At 43.4% G+C, this 19,202-nt stretch overlaps 1 protein-coding gene across 2 annotated transcripts in view; it reads right to left on the bottom strand.

The window, feature by feature from the left end:
• Positions 1-19,202, bottom strand: part of CRTC3 (CREB regulated transcription coactivator 3) — a 668,286-nt gene that overhangs the window by 175,481 nt on the left and 473,603 nt on the right. For both annotated transcript variants that reach the window (XM_053717740.1, XM_053717741.1), the window contains one exon: positions 17,674-17,891. In XM_053717740.1, coding sequence (XP_053573715.1) covers positions 17,674-17,891 — 218 coding nt within the window. The remainder of the gene's footprint in view (positions 1-17,673; positions 17,892-19,202) is intronic.

Genomic DNA, 19,202 nt, shown 5'->3' with positions numbered 1-19,202 from the left:
GCTTTGCTAAAATAGAAACTGCTCCCTCCACCTTAGGGATCGTCTGCCATAAGTCCCGTGTGGTGGCGTCTATTGGAAACATTTTTCTAAATATAGGAGGGGGGGGAAAACGGCACACCGGGTCTATCCCACTCCTTACTAATAATTTCTGTAAACCTTTTAGGTATTGGAAAAACATCAGTACACACCGGCACTGCATAGTATTTATCCAGTCTACACAATTTCTCTGGCACTGCAATTGTGTCACAGTCATTCAGAGTAGCTAACACCTCCCCAAGCAATACACGGAGGTTCTCAAGCTTAAATTTAAAATTAGAAATATCTGAATCAGGTTTCCCCGAGTCAGAGATGTCACCCACAGACTGAAGCTCTCCGTCCTCAGGTTCTGCATATTGTGACACAGTATCAGACATGGCTCTTACAGCATCTACGCGCTCTGTATCTCGTCTAACCCCAGAGCTATCGCGCTTGCCTCTTAATTCAGGCAATCTGGCTAATACCGCTGACAGGGTATTATCCATGATCGCAGCCATGTCCTGCAAAGTAATCGCTATGGGCGTCCCTGATGTACTTGGCACCATATTAGCGTGAGTCCCTTGAGCGGGAGGCAAAGGGTCCGACCCGTGGGGAGAGTTAGTCGGCATAACTTCCCCCTCGACAGAACCCTCTGGTGACAATTCTTTTAAAGATAAAGACTGATCTTTACTGTTTAAGGTGAAATCAATACATTTAGTACACATTCTCCTATGGGGCTCCACCATGGCTTTTAAACATAATGAACAAGTAGTTTCCTCTGTGTCAGACATGTTTGTACAGACTAGCAATGAGATTAGCAAGCTTGGAAAACACTTTAAACCAAGTTAACAAGCAATATAAAAAACGTTACTGCGCCTTTAAGAAAAACAAATTTTGTCAAAATTTGAAATAACAGTGAAAAAAGGCAGTTACACTAACGAAATTTTTACAGTGTATGTAACAAGTTAGCAGAGCATTGCACCCACTTGCAAATGGATGATTAACCCCTTAATACCAAAAACGGAATAACAAATGAAAAAAACGTTTTTAAAACCAGTCACAACAACTGCCACAGCTCTACTGTGGCTGTTACCTTCCTCAAACACGACTTTTGAAGCCTTTTGAGCCCTTCAGAGATGTCCTGTATCATGCAGAGGGAAGCTGAATGTCTCTGTCTGTAATTTTAGCTGCGCAGAAAAGCGCTAAAATAGGCCCCTCCCACTCATATTACAACAGTGGAAGGCCTCAGGAAACTGTTTCTAGGCAAAAATCAAGCCAGCCATGTGGAAAAAAACTAGGCCCCAATAAGTTTTATCACCAAGCATATATAAAAACGATTAAACATGCCAGCAAATGTTTTATATTGCACTTTCAAAAAGAGTATGTATATCTGGTAATAAACCTGATACCAGTCGCTATTAAATCACTGCATTTAGGCTTAACTTACATTAATCCGGTACCAGCAGCATTTTCTAGCAAATTCCATCCCTAGAAAAATGTTAACTGCACATACCTTATAGCAGGATAACCTGCACGCCATTCCCCCTCTGAAGTTACCTCACTCCTCAGAATGTGAGAACGGCAGTGGATCTTAGTTACTTCTGCTAAGATCATAGAAACCGCAGGCAGATTCTTCTTCTAAATGCTGCCTGAGATAAAATAGTACACTCCGGTACCATTTAAAAATAATAAACTTTTGATTGAAGAAAAAAAACTAACTATAATACACCACTCTCCTCTTACTACCTCCATCTTTGTTGAGAGTTGCAAGAGAATGACTGGATATGGCAGTGAGGGGAGGAGCTATATAGCAGCTCTGCTGTGGGTGATCCTCTTGCAACTTCCTGTTGGGAAGGAGAATATCCCACAAGTAATGGATGATCTGTGGACTGGATACACTTAACAAGAGAAACAAGCAACTCGCAGAGGGAAGGTACCAGTGCAATGCCTCCCACGTAAGGAAGGAGCACTCAGTAGCCCCTCATGATACACGGTCGATGCTTAACAGAACAGTCAGGATTCCTGAACCCTACTCCGAGCAAATAGTTCCAGCACGAATGCGACTGGTAAAGTCAAAAGGACCAGGGAGAACTAAAATTCCCCTTAACGACCAGGCCCAGAGATTAGCAACGAATCTCAAGCCACAAGATCCCATGGAAAGGAAAGAGGCATGAACCCCCAGAGAGACTAGCACGGGTTCCAAAATACCTATCCACATTTCCCTTCAGAATCACAGGGGAAGGTACCCTCAACCAAGAGAGACCCTCGACTAACTACTATCAGAATGGTATGCAACATGAAAAACAGAATTTATGCTTACCTGATAAATTACTTTCTCCAACGGTGTGTCCGGTCCACGGCGTCATCCATTACTTGTGGGATATTCTCCTCCCCTACAGGGAAAGGCAAGGAGAGCACACAGCAGAGCTGTCCATATAGCTCCCCCTCTAGCTCCGCCCCCCAGTCATTCGACCGACGGTTAGGAGAAAAAGGAGAAACTATAGGGTGCCGTGGTGACTGTAGTGTATAAAGACAAAAAAAATTTCAACCTGATTAGGAAAACCAGGGCGGGCCGTGGACCGGACACACCGTTGGAGAAAGTAATTTATCAGGTAAGCATAAATTCTGTTTTCTCCAACATTGGTGTGTCCGGTCCACGGCGTCATCCATTACTTGTGGGAACCAATACCAAAGCTTTAGGACACGGATGAAGGGAGGGAGCAAATCAGGTTACCTAAATGGAAGGCACCACGGCTTGCAAAACCTCTCCCCCAAAAATAGCCTCCGAAGAAGCATAAGTATCAAATTTGTAGAATTTGGCAAAAGTGTGCAGAGAATACCAAGTCGCTGCCTTACATATCTGATCAACAGAAGCCTCGTTCTTGTAGGCCCATGTGGAAGCCACAGCCCTAGTAGAGTGAGCTGTGATTCGGTCAGGAGGCTGTCGTCCGGCAGTCTCATAGGCCAATCGGATAATGCTTTTTAGCCAGAAAGAGAGAGAGGTAGCAGTAGCTTTTTGATCTCTCCTCTTACCAGAGTAAACGACAAACAAAGATGAGGTTTGTCTAAAATCTTTTGTTGCTTCTAAATAGAACTTTAAAGCACGAACAACATCTAAATTGTGTAATAAACGTTCCTTCTTTGAAACTGGTTTCGGACACAGAGAAGGAACAACTATTTCCTGGTTAATATTCTTGTTGGAAACAACTTTTGGAAGAAAACCAGGCTTAGTACGCAAAACAACCTTATCTGAATGGAAAACCAGATAGGGTGGATTACACTGCAAAGCAGATAATTCAGAAACTCTTCTAGCAGAAGAAATAGCACCCAAAAACAGTACTTTCCAAGATAATAACTTAATATTTATGGAATGTAAAGGTTCAAACGGAACCCCTTGAAGAACTGAAAGAACTAAATTTAGACTCCAAGGAGGAGTCATGGTTCTGTAAACAGGCTTGATTCTAACCAAAGCCTGAACAAAAGCTTGTACATCTGGCACAGCTGCCAGTCGTTTGTGTAACAAGACAGATAAAGCAGAAATCTGTCCCTTTAGAGAACTAGCGGACAACCCTTTATCCAAACCTTCTTGGAGAAAGGAGAGAATCCTTGGAATTTTTATTTTACTCCAGGAGAATCCCTTGGATTCACACCAACAGATATATTTACGCCATATTTTATGGTAAATCTTTCTAATCACAGGTTTTCTGGCTTGGACCAGAGTATCTGTCACAGAATTCGAAAACCCACGTTTGGATAAAATCAAGCGTTCAATTTCCAAGCAGTCAGCTGCAGAGAAACTAGATTTGGATGTTCGAATGGACCTTGTACTAGAAGATCCTGTCTCAAAGGTAGCTTCCATGGTGGAGCCGATGACATATTCACCAGGTCTGCATACCAAGTCCTGCGTGGCCACGCAGGAGCTATCAGAATCACTGAGGCCTTTTCCTGTTTGATCCTGGCTATGAGCCTGGGAAGGAGAGGAAACGGTGGAAACACATACGCTAGGTTGAACGACCAAGGCGCCACTAATGCATCCACTAGAATCGCCTTGGGATCCCTGGATCTGGACCCGTAACAAGGAATCTTGAAGTTCTGACGGGACGCCATTAGATCCATGTCTGGAATGCCCCATAATTGGGTTAACTGAGCAAAGACCTCCGGGTGGAGTTCCCACTCCCCCGGATGGAAGTCTGACGACTCAAATAGTCCGCCTCCCAGTTGTCTACTCCTGGGATGTGAATAGCAGATAGATGGCAGGAGTGATTCTCTGCCCATTGGATGATCTTGGTTACTTCCTTCATCGCTAGGGAACTCTTTGTTCCCCCCTGATGATTGATGTACGCAACAGTCGTTATGTTGTCCGACTGAAATCTTATGAACCTGGCTTTCGCTAGCTGAGGTCAAGCCAGGAGCGCATTGAATATTGCTCTTAGTTCCAAAATGTTTATCGGGAGAAGCGACTCTTCCCGAGACCATAGGCCCTGAGCTTTCAGGGAGTCCCAGACCGCGCCCCACCCCAAGAGGCTGGCGTCGGTCGTGACAATGACCCACTCCGGTCTGCGGAAACTCATTCCCTGAGACAGGTGATCCTGGGTCAACCACCAGAGAAGTGAGTCCCTGGTTACCTGGTCTACTTGAATTTGGGGAGACAAGTCTGTATAGTCCCCATTCCACTGATTGAGCATGCACAGCTGTAATGGTCTTAGATGAATTCGAGCAAAAGGAACCACGTCCATTGCTGCGACCATTAGTCCTATTACTTCCATGCACCGAGCTATGGAGGGTTGAGGAATAGAATGAAGAACTTGACAAGCGTTTAGAAGCTTTAACTTTCTGACTTCTGTCAGGAAGATCTTCATTTCCATTGAATCTATTATTGTTCCCAGAAATGGAACCCTTGTGGACGGTGACAGTGAACTCTTTTCTATGTTCACCTTCCACCCGTGAGATCTGAGAAAAGCCAACACAATGTCTGTGTGGGCCCTCGCTTTGGAAAGAAATGACGCTTGGATTAGGATGTCGTCTAGATAAGGTGCTACAGCGATGCCCCTCGGCCTTAGGACCGCTAGAAGGGACCCTAGCACCTTTGAGAAAATTCTGGGAGCGGTGGCTAAACCGAATGGAAGAGCCACGTGAAGGATGGAACTCTGAGGAAATTGTTTAATATCTTTAAATCCAGGATTGGCCTGAAAGTTCCCTCTTTTTTGGGAACCACAAACAGGTTTGAGTAAAAACCTAGACCTTGTTCCCCGGAGGGGACTGGATTTATCACTCCCATCTTTGATAGGTCTCTTACACAATGTAAGAATGCCTGTTTCTTTATCTGGTCTGAAGATAAGTGAGACAGGTGGAATATTCCCTTTGGAGGAAGTCCCTTGAACTCTAGCAGGTATCCCTTGGAGACTATTTCTAGTACCCAGGGATCCGGAACATCTCTTGCCCAAGCCTGAGCGAAGAGAGATAGTCTGCCCCCTACCAGATCCGGTCCCGGATCGGGGGCTACCCCTTCATGCTGTCTTGGTAGCAGCAGCAGGTTTCTTGGTCTGTTTACCCTTGTTCCAGCCTTGCATGGGCTTCCAAGCGGGTTTGGGCTGGGCCGCGTTACCTTCTTGTCTAGCGGCAGTGGAGTTATTAGCCGGTCCGTTCCTGAAATTGTGAAAGGAACGAAAATTAGACTTGTTCTTAGCCTTAAAAGGCCTATCCCTGTGGGAGGGCATGGCCCTTACCCCCAGTGATGTCTGAAATAATTTCCTTCAATTCCGGCCCAAAAAGGGTCTTACCCTTGAAAGGAATATTAAGTAACTTAGTCTTGGACGACACATCTGCCGACCAGGATTTTAGCCAAAGCGCCCTCCGCGCTACTATAGCAAAACCTGAGTTTTTCGCCGCCAATTTCGTTATTTGAAAAGCGGCATCCAATATAAAGGAATTAGCTAACTTTAATGCGTGAATTCTGTCCATGACTTCTTCATAGGAAGTCTCTTTCTGGAGCGACCTTTCTAGTTCCTCGAACCAAAAGGACGCCGCTGAAGTGACAGTAATAACACACGTAGCTGGTTGAAGGATGAACCCTTGTTGAACAAAAATCTTTTTTAAGCAATCCTTCCAATTTTTATCCATAGGATCTTTGAAAGCGCAGCTGTCCTCTATAGGAATAGCTGTGCGCTTCGCTAGTGTTGAAAAAGCTCCCTCAACCTTCAGGACCGTCTGCCATGCGTCCCTTCTAGGGTCTACTATGGGAAACATTTTCTTAAATATAGGAGGTGGGGCAAAGGGTACACCTGGCTTCTCCCACTCCTTATCCACTATGCTCGCTACCCTCTTGGGTATTGGAAAGCGTCTTCGTGCACTGGGACCTCTAAAAATTTGTCCAATTTGCACAACTTCTCTGGTACTACTACAGAATCACAGTCATCCAGAGTAGCTAATACCTCCTTAAGCAAAGCGCGGAGATGTTCTAGCTTAAATTTAAATGCTACTATATCAGGTTCTGCCTGTTGAGAAATTTTTCCTGAGTCTGAAATTTCACCCTCAGACAGCCCTTCCCTCACAGCCAATTCCGATTGATGTGAGGGTAAAATAGATAAGGCATCGTCAGCGTCTGATTGTTCATCCTTTTTTTATCTGTATTTAAAACTGAACAATCACGCTTTCTCTGAAATGCTGGCAGTTTGGATAAAATATTTGCTATAGAATTATCCACTACTGCTGTTAATTGTTGCATAGAAATAAGCACTGGCGCGCTAGGTGTCGCCTGCGCGGGCAAAGCTGGTGTAGACACAGAAGGAGAGGATGTAGAATTATCCTCACTACCTTCATTAGATAAATTATCTTGGGCAACATTATGAAATGTAACAGAGCTGTCCTTATTTTGTTTGGACGCTATGGCACAATTATCACAAACACTCAAAGGGGGAACACATTTGTCTCTACACACACAGAACATAGGTTATCTGATGGCATAGACATGTTAAACAGATTTAGGCAGGCAAACAATGCAATAAAAACGATTTTAAACAAAAACGTTACTGTCTCTTTAAATAATAACATTACACACTTTATTTCTGAATGTTCAAAAAACTATGAAGGCAATATCCGATTTTTATGTCTTAATGCTTAGAAAGTATTGCACAGCAAATATGGAGACTCTAGCTCTTAAAACAAGCAAACCAGAGCTAATTGTTGGATTTAACCGTTTTTATACACTACAATCCCTGCTACAGTATTGCTGCAGCATTTTACCTTCCTTAGGGGTCAATCATCCACAGAAAACAGAATTTATGTTTACCTGATAAATTTCTTTCTCCAACGGTGTGTCCGGTCCACGGCGTCATCCTTACTTGTGGGATATTCTCTTCCCCAACAGGAAATGGCAAAGAGCCCAGCAAAGCTGGTCACATGATCCCTCCTAGGCTCCGCCTACCCCAGTCATTCGACCGACGTTAAGGAGGAATATTTGCATAGGAGAAACCATATGGTACCGTGGTGACTGTAGTTAAAGAAAATAAATTATCAGACCTGATTAAAAAAACCAGGGCGGGCCGTGGACCGGACACACCGTTGGAGAAAGAAATTTATCAGGTAAACATAAATTCTGTTTTCTCCAACATAGGTGTGTCCGGTCCACGGCGTCATCCTTACTTGTGGGAACCAATACCAAAGCTTTAGGACACGGATGAAGGGAGGGAGCAAATCAGGTCACCTAAATGGAAGGCACCACGGCTTGCAAAACCTTTCTCCCAAAAATAGCCTCAGAAGAAGCAAAAGTATCAAACTTGTAAAATTTGGTAAAAGTGTGCAGTGAAGACCAAGTCGCTGCCCTACATATCTGATCAACAGAAGCCTCGTTCTTGAAGGCCCATGTGGAAGCCACAGCCCTAGTGGAATGAGCTGTGATTCTTTCGGGAGGCTGCCGTCCGGCAGTCTCGTAAGCCAATCTGATGATGCTTTTAATCCAAAAAGAGAGAGAGGTAGAAGTAGCTTTTTGACCTCTCCTTTTACCTGAGTAAACAACAAACAAGGAAGATGTTTGTCTAAAATCCTTCGTAGCATCTAAATAGAATTTTAGAGCGCGAACAACATCCAAATTGTGCAACAAACGTTCCTTCTTTGAAACTGGTTTCGGACACAGAGAAGGTACGATAATCTCCTGGTTAATGTTTTTGTTAGAAACAACTTTTGGAAGAAAACCAGGTTTAGTACGTAAAACCACCTTATCTGCATGGAACACCAGATAAGGAGGGGAACACTGCAGAGCAGATAATTCTGAAACTCTTCTAGCAGAAGAAATTGCAACTAAAAACAAAACTTTCCAAGATAATAACTTAATATCAACGGAATGTAAGGGTTCAAACGGAACCCCCTGAAGAACTGAAAGAACTAAATTGAGACTCCAAGGAGGAGTCAAGGGTTTGTAAACAGGCTTAATTCTAACCAGAGCCTGAACAAAGGCTTGAACATCTGGCACAGCTGCCAGCTTTTTGTGAAGTAACACCGACAAGGCAGAAATCTGTCCCTTCAGGGAACTTGCCGATAATCCTTTTTCCAATCCTTCTTGAAGGAAGGATAGAATCCTAGGAATCTTAACCTTGTCCCAAGGGAATCCTTTAGATTCACACCAACAGATATATTTTTTCCAAATTTTGTGGTAAATCTTTCTAGTTACAGGCTTTCTGGCCTGAACAAGAGTATCGATAACAGAATCTGAGAAACCTCGCTTCGATAAAATCAAGCGTTCAATCTCCAGGCAGTCAGCTGGAGTGAAACCAGATTCGGATGTTCGAACGGACCCTGAACAAGAAGGTCTCGTCTCAAAGGTAGCTTCCAAGGTGGAGCCGATGACATATTCACCAGATCTGCATACCAAGTCCTGCGTGGCCACGCAGGAGCTATCAATATCACCGACGCCCTCTCCTGATTGATCCTGGCTACCAGCCTGGGGATGAGAGGAAACGGCGGGAACACATAAGCTAGTTTGAAGGTCCAAGGTGCTACTAGTGCATCCACTAGAGCCGCCTTGGGATCCCTGGATCTGGACCCGTAACAGGGAACTTTGAAGTTCTGACGAGAGGCCATTAGATCCATGTCTGGAATGCCCCACACCTGAGTGACTTGGGCAAAGATTTCCGGATGGAGTTCCCACTCCCCCGGATGCAATGTCTGACGACTCAGAAAATCCGCTTCCCAATTTTCCACTCCCGGGATGTGGATAGCAGACAGGTGGCAGGAGTGAGACTCCGCCCATAGAATAATCTTGGTCACTTCTTCCATCGCTAGGGAACTCCTTGTTCCCCCCTGATGGTTGATGTACGCAACAGTCGTCATGTTGTCTGATTGAAACCGTATGAACTTGGTCCTCGCTAGCTGAGGCCAAGCCTTGAGAGCATTGAATATCGCTCTCAGTTCCAGAATATTTATCGGTAGAAGAGATTCTTCCCGAGACCAAAGACCCTGAGCTTTCAGGGATCCCCAGACCGCGCCCCAGCCCATCAGACTGGCGTCGGTCGTGACAATGACCCACTCTGGTCTGCGGAATGTCATCCCTTGTGACAGGTTGTCCGGGGACAGCCACCAACGGAGTGAGTCTCTGGTCCTCTGATTTACTTGTATCTTTGGAGACAAGTCTGTATAGTCCCCATTCCACTGACTGAGCATGCACAGTTGTAATGGTCTTAGATGAATGCGCGCAAAAGGAACTATGTCCATTGTCGCTACCATCAACCCGATCACTTCCATGCACTGAGCTACGGAAGGAAGAGGAAGGGAATGAAGTATCCGACAAGAGTCCAGAAGTTTTGTTTTTCTGGCCTCTGTTAGAAAAATCCTCATTTCTGAGGAGTCTATAATTGTTCCCAAGAAGGGAACCCTTGTTGACGGGGATAGAGAACTCTTTTCCACGTTCACTTTCCAGCCGTGAGATCTGAGAAAGGCCAGGACGATGTCCGTGTGAGCCTTTGCTCGAGGAAGGGACGACGCTTGAATTAGAATGTCGTCCAGGTAGGGTACTACTGCAATGCCCCTTGGTCTTAGCACCGCTAGAAGGGACCCTAGTACCTTTGTGAAAATCCTTGGAGCAGTGGCTAATCCGAAAGGAAGCGCCACAAACTGGTAATGTTTGTCCAGGAATGCAAATCTTAGGAACCGATGATGTTCCTTGTGGATAGGAATATGTAGATACGCATCCTTTAAATCCACCGTGGTCATGAATTGACCTTCCTGGATGGAAGGAAGGATAGTTCGAACGGTTTCCATCTTGAACGATGGGACCTTGAGAAATTTGTTTAAGATCTTGAGATCTAAGATTGGTCTGAACGTTCCCTCTTTTTTGGGAACTATGAACAGATTGGAGTAGAACCCCATCCCTTGTTCTCTTAATGGAACAGGATGAATCACTCCCATTTTTAACAGGTCTTCTACACAATGTAAGAACGCCTGTCTTTTTATGTGGTCTGAAGACAACTGAGACCTGTGGAACCTCCCCCTTGGGGGAAGTCCCTTGAATTCCAGAAGATAACCCTGGGAGACTATTTCTAGCGCCCAAGGATCCAGAACATCTCTTGCCCAAGCCTGAGCGAAGAGAGAGAGTCTGCCCCCCACCAGATCCGGTCCCGGATCGGGGGCCAATATTTCATGCTGTCTTGGTAGCAGTGGCAGGTTTCTTGGCCTGCTTTCCCTTGTTCCAGCCTTGCATTGGTCTCCAAGCTGGCTTGGCCTGAGAAGTATTACCCTCTTGCTTAGAGGACGTAGCACTTTGGGCTGGTCCGTTTTTACGAAAGGGACGAAAATTAGGTCTATTTTTTGCCTTGAAAGGCCGATCCTGAGGAAGGGCGTGGCCCTTACCCCCAGTGATATCAGAGATAATCTCTTTCAAGTCGGGACCAAACAGCGTTTTCCCCTTGAAAGGAATGTTTAGTAGCTTGTTCTTGGAAGACGCATCAGCCGACCAAGATTTCAACCAAAGCGCTCTGCGCGCCACAATAGCAAACCCAGAATTCTTAGCCGCTAACCTAGCCAATTGCAAAGTGGCGTCTAGAGTGAAAGCATTAGCCAATTTGAGAGCATTGATTCTGTCCATAATCTCCTCATAAGGAGGAGAATCACTATCGAGCACCTTTATCAGTTCATCAAACCAGAAATATGCAGCTGTAGTGACAGGGACAATGCATGAAATGGGTTGTAGAAGGTAACCCTGCTGAACAAACATCTTTTTGAGCAAACCTTCTAATTTTTTATCCATAGGATCTTTGAAAGCACAACTATCCTCTATGGGTATAGTGGTGCGTTTGTTTAAAGTAGAAACCGCTCCCTCGACCTTGGGGACTGACTGCCATAAGTCCTTTCTGGGGTCGACCATAGGAAACAATTTTTTAAATATGGGGGGAGGGACGAAAGGAATACCGGGCCTTTCCCATTCTTTATTAACAATGTCCGCCACCCGCTTGGGTATAGGAAAAGCTTCTGGGAGCCCCGGCACCTCTAGGAACTTGTCCATTTTACATAGTTTCTCTGGGATGATCAAATTTTCACAATCATCCAGAGTGGATAATACCTCCTTAAGCAAAATGCGGAGGTGTTCCAACTTAAATTTAAATGTAATCACATCAGATTCAGCCTGCTGAGAAATGTTCCCTAAATCAGTAATTTCTCCCTCAGACAAAACCTCCCTGGCTCCCTCAGATTGGGTTAGGGGCCCTTCAGAGATATTAATATCAGCGTCGTCATGCTCTTCAGTAACTAAAACAGAGCAGCCACGCTTACGCTGACAAGGGTTCATTTTGGCTAAAATGTTTTTGACAGAATTATCCATTACAGCCGTTAATTGTTGCATAGTAAGGAGTATTGGCGCGCTAGATGTACTAGGGGCCTCCTGAGTGGGCAAGACTCGTGTAGACGAAGGAGGGAATGATGCAGTACCATGCTTACTCCCCTCACTTGAGGAATCATCTTGGGCATCATTGTCATTATCACATAAATCACATTTATTTAAATGAATAGGAATTCTGGCTTCCCCACATTCAGAACACAGTCTATCTGGTAGTTCAGACATGTTAAACAGGCATAAACTTGATAAGAAAGTACAAAAAACGTTTTAAAATAAAACCGTTACTGTCACTTTAAATTTTAAACTGAACACACTTTATTACTGCAATTGCGAAAAAACATGAAGGAATTGTTCAAAATTCACCAAATTTTCACCACAGTGTCATAAAGCCTTAAAAATATTGCACACCAAATTTGGAAGCTTTAACCCTTAAAATAACGGAACCGGAGCCGTTTTAAGCTTTAACCCCTTTACAGTCCCTGGTATCTGCTTTGCTGAGACCCAACCAAACCCAAAGGGGAATACGATACCAAATGACGCCTTCAGAAGTCTTTTCTAAGTATCAGAGCTCCTCTCACATGCGACTGCATGCCATGCCTCTCAAAAACAAGTGCGCCACACCGGCGCGAAAATGAGACTCTGCTTATGCTTTGGGAAAGCCCCTAAGAAATAAGGTGTCTAATACAGTGCCTGCCGATATTATTATATCAAAATACCCAAATAAAATGATTCCTCAAGGCTAAATATGTGTTAATAATGAATCGATTTAGCCCAAAAAAGTCTACAGTCTAAATAAGCCCTTGTGAAGCCCTTATTTACGATCGTAATAAACATGGCTTACCGGATCCCATAGGGAAAATGACAGCTTCCAGCATTACATCGTCTTGTTAGAATGTGTCATACCTCAAGCAGCAAGAGACTGCACACTGTTCCCCCAACTGAAGTTAATTGCTCTCAACAGTCCTGTGTGGAACAGCCATGGATTTTAGTTACGGTTGCTAAAATCATTTTCCTCATACAAACAGAACTCTTCATCTCTTTTCTGTTTCTGAGTAAATAGTACATACCAGCACTATTTGAAAATAACAAACTCTTGATTGAATAATGAAAAACTACAGTTAAACACTAAAAAACTCTAAGCCATCTCCGTGGAGATGTTGCCTGTACAACGGCAAAGAGAATGACTGTGGTAGGCGGAGCCTAGGAGGGATCATGTGACCAGCTTTGCTGGGCTCTTTGCCATTTCCTGTTGGGGAAGAGAATATCCCACAAGTAAGGATGACGCCGTGGACCGGACACACCTATGTTGGAGAAATAAGCCTTCTGGAGTCACTTTCTGAGTCACAGGACCCTCTCACATGAAAACTGCATGCACTGCCTTGAAATCAACTGCACAGCTGAAGCACCAAAATGAGGCTTCCTCCCTCAGCACACTAGAGTGAAGGGGCCTTCCTGACTAGATTTAGGTGTCTAAAACATGCCAGATCAATAAAAAACGTTCCCAAGTGTATATGAGCTTATAAAACAGTTCAAATGCCATGATATTGTAATAAAAACCAATCGATTTTGCCCCTAACAGTGTCTACCAGCATAAAAATCAAAAAGGGGAAGCCTGTTATCTTTTTTGCTGAGGTGAAAGAAAAATGGCTTACCATTTTCCCTGAGGGGAAAAATGACTGTCATCTAGCATTAGCCTGTGTTGTTAGAAGGAGACTAGTCATACCTGAAGCAGATGAGTCTGCAAACTGTTACCCCCAACTGAAGTTCTCTTGTTTCAACAGTCCTGCGTGGTAACAGCAATGGATTCTAGTTACTTGTGCTAAAATCATATTCCTCTTAACAGAAATCTTCATCACTTTTCTGTTGTAGAGTAAATAGTACAAGCCAGCACTATTTTAAAATAACAAACTCTTGATAGAAGATATAAAAAACTACAACTAACACCACAAACTCCTCACCATCCCCGAGGAGATGCTACTTGTTCAGAGCGGCAAGGAGAATGACTGGGGGGCGGAGCTAGAGGGGGAGCTATATGGACAGCTCTGCTGTGTGCTCTCCTTGCCTTTCCCTGTAGGGGAGGAGAATATCCCACAAGTAATGGATGACGCCGTGGACCGGACACACCAATCTTGGAGAAATCCAACCTTCTAGGTGGACACAAACTCATGACATCCTGCATGCAAAGCAGGGAGGCAAACCCCACTGAACTCCAGGATCAGAGGAGGAAAACGACCTCTGGAGTAGCCACCAGGATCAATGCAGTAGATCAGATTCTCCCATTAGAAGGAAATAGGAGTCCCAACAACTTACTAGCCCACATGCAAGGCGCAAAAAGCTGCAGCTGGTCTTCAAACTGCAAATCCGTTGGGCTAGGCAGCTAAGGAAAACCTCCGGCCACTACAGCCAGTTCAGTAGAGAAATTCTAATTTCTCCGGAAGGAAGAAAAAGAAGCCGCCAGTAGGAACAAGGAGATTTTCCCAGGATCGAGAAACCCAACCTGTTACTCAACCGGCCAGATCCAACGTCTATGAGATCTGGAAAACAGAGAAACCAAAATGCCCAGGCGAAGACCAGTACTAGGTTAAAAGACCAGACACCCGGAACCAAACAAATAACCCTTGAGGAACAACCCAAAGATAACTCCATCTGAAAATGACCTTGCACCAAAGTTGATGCAATCACAGCCATGCCCCCACGGGGTCTTAAACAATGATCTCCCATGTAAGTATCCCAGAGACTGAACTCATCTCCAATGGACCTGTCGGATCAACACCCACCAAATAAGACGAAGGCAGGACCCAAAAGAGAACAGAACTCAAACTAGAAAGTAATCTCTGTTTGAGAGAATATGACAGTCTCCAAAGATCCACTCTGGATCAATCTCCGGGGGCCCCTACTGCCCAAGCAGGGGCAACCATATATATGTAAAAGAGACAACATACAATCCCCCAGATTCCAAAAATTATAGGATCAGAAAAGGATATCGTAAGAAAACTGACCCTAAGGACCAGATTTCCTCCATCAGACAACAGGAAGACTGACCCCAAGGAAAGGGGAAACAAAGTACACAATCAACCTCGACCATAAGTAAGAGGCCCTGTCGAAAGAGATTGGGACTAATCAGGACAATGCAATCCAGAATGAAGTACCATAGAGAAGTAAACCCCTCCCCCCCAAACCAGGTACGGAAGATCTCTATGGAGACATCTGAACCCCCTCCTCTATCGAAGGGGAGACCTCAAGTATACTGTCATAGCAGGATCCTTAACCCCAGCTAATCCTGCTAGCTATGCAGGGACAGGACACCAGGACCAGGAGTACAGCAAACATCAGACGCCCCACCCAGATGAATAAATTAGGACCAGCCTAACATCTAGGATAGAAGGGCCTTTGTAACTTGTAGAACAAGAAAACAACATCTTAACAAGAAGCAAACTCAGTACCCAAACAGGACCAGCCCGTTGTCAAAGGCACAGTGTGTCTCATATGGGCCCCATGGAACAGATATAACTAGTACCCAATCAGGACGAGCCTGATATACAGGGCCTGACAGAACTGTTTAAGGCCACTGAAAGGTCTAAGCCCTAGCAGGGCTAGACTAAATAAACAGACAAATAGTAGACATGTAGGCTCTGAGACCTAAACCATGTCTCGACTCTTCTTTTTTTTAAATTTATTTAACTTCCACGAAAGTACAGCTATCGCGACCACAAAATCGCCAGTATCAAATCCCAGAGAGAAAAATTTTCCAAAAGGAAAAACTACAACAGTCTTGAGCCTACAAAAATAAATAAAATACATCTTAACCAGATAAAAAAAAGGAAGGCAGCACCCGCAGGTGAACACCCAGGAAAAATGGACACACTAACAGGACCAGCCAGTCAGAGACCCGATTCCCCCAAAAGCTCAGAACTGGGAATGAGATTACACACAAAAAAAAAGGTAGACAACAAGGAGAATGATCTTCATCCCCCCACACATCTAACACACGGTCAGGAACACAGATATGGAAAACAAAAATGTGACCACGCCCGGTCACAAGGTGGACCATGTAGGCCAAAGAAAAGTGCGCCAATCCACAAAAACTGCACAGCTCAAAAAGGCCGGTATGTTCTGTAATAGCCACGAGCCCAAGCATCACTACACATAAGCAGACAGAATCACATAACAAACATGATTAAAAGTCCCCCACTGTTGAATAACCCCCCTCAGGAGATATTAACCCTTGATTCCATAAAGATAAAGGAGTCCCACTGAGACTTGTTTTCTACATTTACATACATTACCAAATTGAAAAGGAAAAAAAAAAACAATCTTAATGGAACCTACGCCATTGAACAGTGTGACAGACAGTAGCGTTGCTTCTGACATGAACTTGAGTGAAGAAAGCAGGCAGCGAAACTCGTCAATGCTGATTGCTTATAGAGCTGTTAATATGAGCCGGGATGGTTTTGCAGAAAGACTCTCCCTGCATCTCCGGACTCTAACTTTCATCCATGCTCTCACTGAGAGGCTGACAGGACTACTTAAAAACACCAGTCCCATTTCGAAGAGTACTAGCCTCCATAAGAGATTATCTTGAATCTTCTAACACTTCTCTGCCAACCTCCTGTGAAGAAAGGCAAAGAATGACTGGGGAAAGAGGGAAGTGGGGGAGGTATTTAAGCCTTTGGCTGGGGTGTCTTTGCCTCCTCCTGGTGGCCAGGTTCTGTATTTCCCAAAAGAAATTAATTCAGCTGTGGACTCTCCCCGTTTAGGTTCTAGCTGTTGATTGGTGGCTGCATATATATATAATGATTGTGATTGGCTCACCCATGTGTTCAGTTAGAAATCATTAGTGCATTGCTGCTCCTTCAACAAATGATACCAAGAGAATGAAACAAATTAGATAATAGAAGTACATTGGAAAGTTGTTTAAAATGATATTCTCTATCTGAATCATGAAAGAAAATGTTTGGGTTTCATGTCTCTAAGTAAATTTATTGTTTATTGTTCTAAATCTATTGACTTAATTTCACTCATAATGTGCTTAAGAATAAATTCAATACTTTCAGAGTGCTTTAACTACAAACTTGGATGCGTGCACCTGATACAAATCCTTATAATCATTATATAGTGATCTGCTTATTGTACTCCACTTCAGCCTCAAAGGAAAGCTGTAAACTAAGTCATCTTGCCTGGGCTTTTAAGATGACAGATTAAAAAAGATCTGACTTTCCTACAAACAAATCCACATTCAGAGCTATATAATGGTAGCATTATCAAGAACTGCTGGTTGGGACTTGAATGCTTTAGTTTTGAAGTCAGGAAGTGGGCTGCATGACACAAAGATCTTATTGAAAGTGGAAAACTTTCCATGTGGTTTGCTATTATCATTATTATTCCTGGCTCACCCTTACCCTGCTCCAGTTCAGCTCTATACCACTTAAACACCAATCAGCCATAAGTTTTATTTTCTCACATAAGAAGAGAAACACATGGACTATAATTAAGCAAAGTTTGCTTTTAAGAACTATAAAGGTTGTGTGTACAATTATAAATTCACCTTACCACTCTGCTAGACAAGGAACTTTTTCTTATTTTATTTTTTTCTTTCAAACATCTTAAAAACCTTTACAGCATCAAACTCGTAACTGAGCTGGACGTATGTGATACTTGCTGAAAACTTTGGACTCTTCTGCATTACACAGAAGAAAAGCTTTAGCTACCTTTTTCACTTGCATAGAGTTTTAGTTCAAATGCCAAAACTACACAGATGTGAACACTTTTTTTGATAATTAATATTTAGCAGTAAGAATACAAGAGATTAGTATTGATTATAGGACTGCATTACTGACCTGGGGAACCACTAATGCCTAGATGAGTCATGGCCGCAGGAAGACCACCTGTACTGTTCTCTGAGCTAAGGTTGCCATACGCTGTATCATCTGGATCCAAAGGAGTTGGCAAAGGGGATGGGAAATGCAGGTTGGTTAAATCTGGCAGTGATCCACCTGTATTTAGATTTCCTTGGAAATGTGATAGACTTGTAGACTGATCAGAAGATGGAAAAACTCTGAAGGAATTTAAAAAAAAATGAATTAGAAAGCAATCTTTTTTTTTATAACATTGCCAGTGTATTTCTCTGTAAAGATTATATAGCATTAAAATATTTTGATGACAAAAAATGCAAACAGATTTTGCAAATGCAATTATTGGATCAGACAGCAAATGGACTTTTTTTCAGCCCTGAATTGTAAACATTGTAATAAATAGATGTAGTTAATATTTAAACCCTACTTACCATATGTGCATGTTTACAATTTTAGCTAGCTGCCCAACCGGTCCTAGAACTACTTTTAGCTCTGATACGACAGATGATACTGCCAATCAGATGCAGCACCACAACCCTCATAATAATTGTCTGCTTGATGTCTGCACCCTGTTCAAAAGGATAAGGTTGGGATTGCAAGAGCTTGCCATACAGTAATATTAGCCGCAGAATAAGAGGCACTGTGCATTGTTTCACTGGACCGGTAGTATATTATCTTATTTACTGTACTGTCTACAGTGTCTGAGCTTTTTTCTTTATTACTTTATTTAAAAAATAAATAAGTTACAATCAGACAGATGGGTAAGATTGTAAACATGCATCTACAAAGGATTAAATGTTAAACAAACCTTTTCTTATCCCTTGTGGGACAAACACCTATGCATTGTTGTTATGTTAACAATGTAGAGGTGGGGGAAAAAAAACTAAATGTAAGCTTACCTGATAAATTACTTTCTTTTACAATATGACGAGTCCACGGATTTCATCCTTACTTGTGGGATATTAACCTCCTGCTAACAGGAAGTGGTAAAGAGCACCACAGCAGAGCTGTATATATAGCCCCTCCCCTTCCCCTCCACCCTCAGTCATTCGGCCAAAGGTTATAGGAAGAGAAAAGGAAAGACTAAAAAGGTGCAAAGGTGACTGAAGTTTTAAAAAAATAAAATAAACCCGTCTTAAAATAACAGGGAGGGCCGTGGACTCGTCATATCGTAAAAGAAAGTAATTTATCAGGTAAGCATAAATTTAGTTTTCTTTTACAAAGATATGATGAGTCCACGGATTTCATCCTTACTTGTGGGAAACCAATACCAAAGCAATAGGACACAGATGAAAGGGAGTGACAAGACAGGAACCTAAACGGAAGGCAACACTACTTGAAGAACCTTTCTCCCAAAGATAGCCTCAGAAGAAGCAAAAGTATCAAATTTGGAAAATTTGGAAAAAGTGTGAAGGGACGACCAAGTCGCAACCTTACAAATCTGTTCCACAGATGCATCGTTTTTAAAAGCCCATGTGGAAGCCACAGCCCTAGTAGAATGAGCCGTAATTCTT

This window comes from Bombina bombina, chromosome 6, assembly GCF_027579735.1.
Source record: "Bombina bombina isolate aBomBom1 chromosome 6, aBomBom1.pri, whole genome shotgun sequence".
NCBI lineage: Eukaryota > Metazoa > Chordata > Amphibia > Anura > Bombinatoridae > Bombina > Bombina bombina.
Note: the sequence above shows the minus strand (reverse complement) of the source record. Positions and strands in the feature narration are given on the sequence as shown.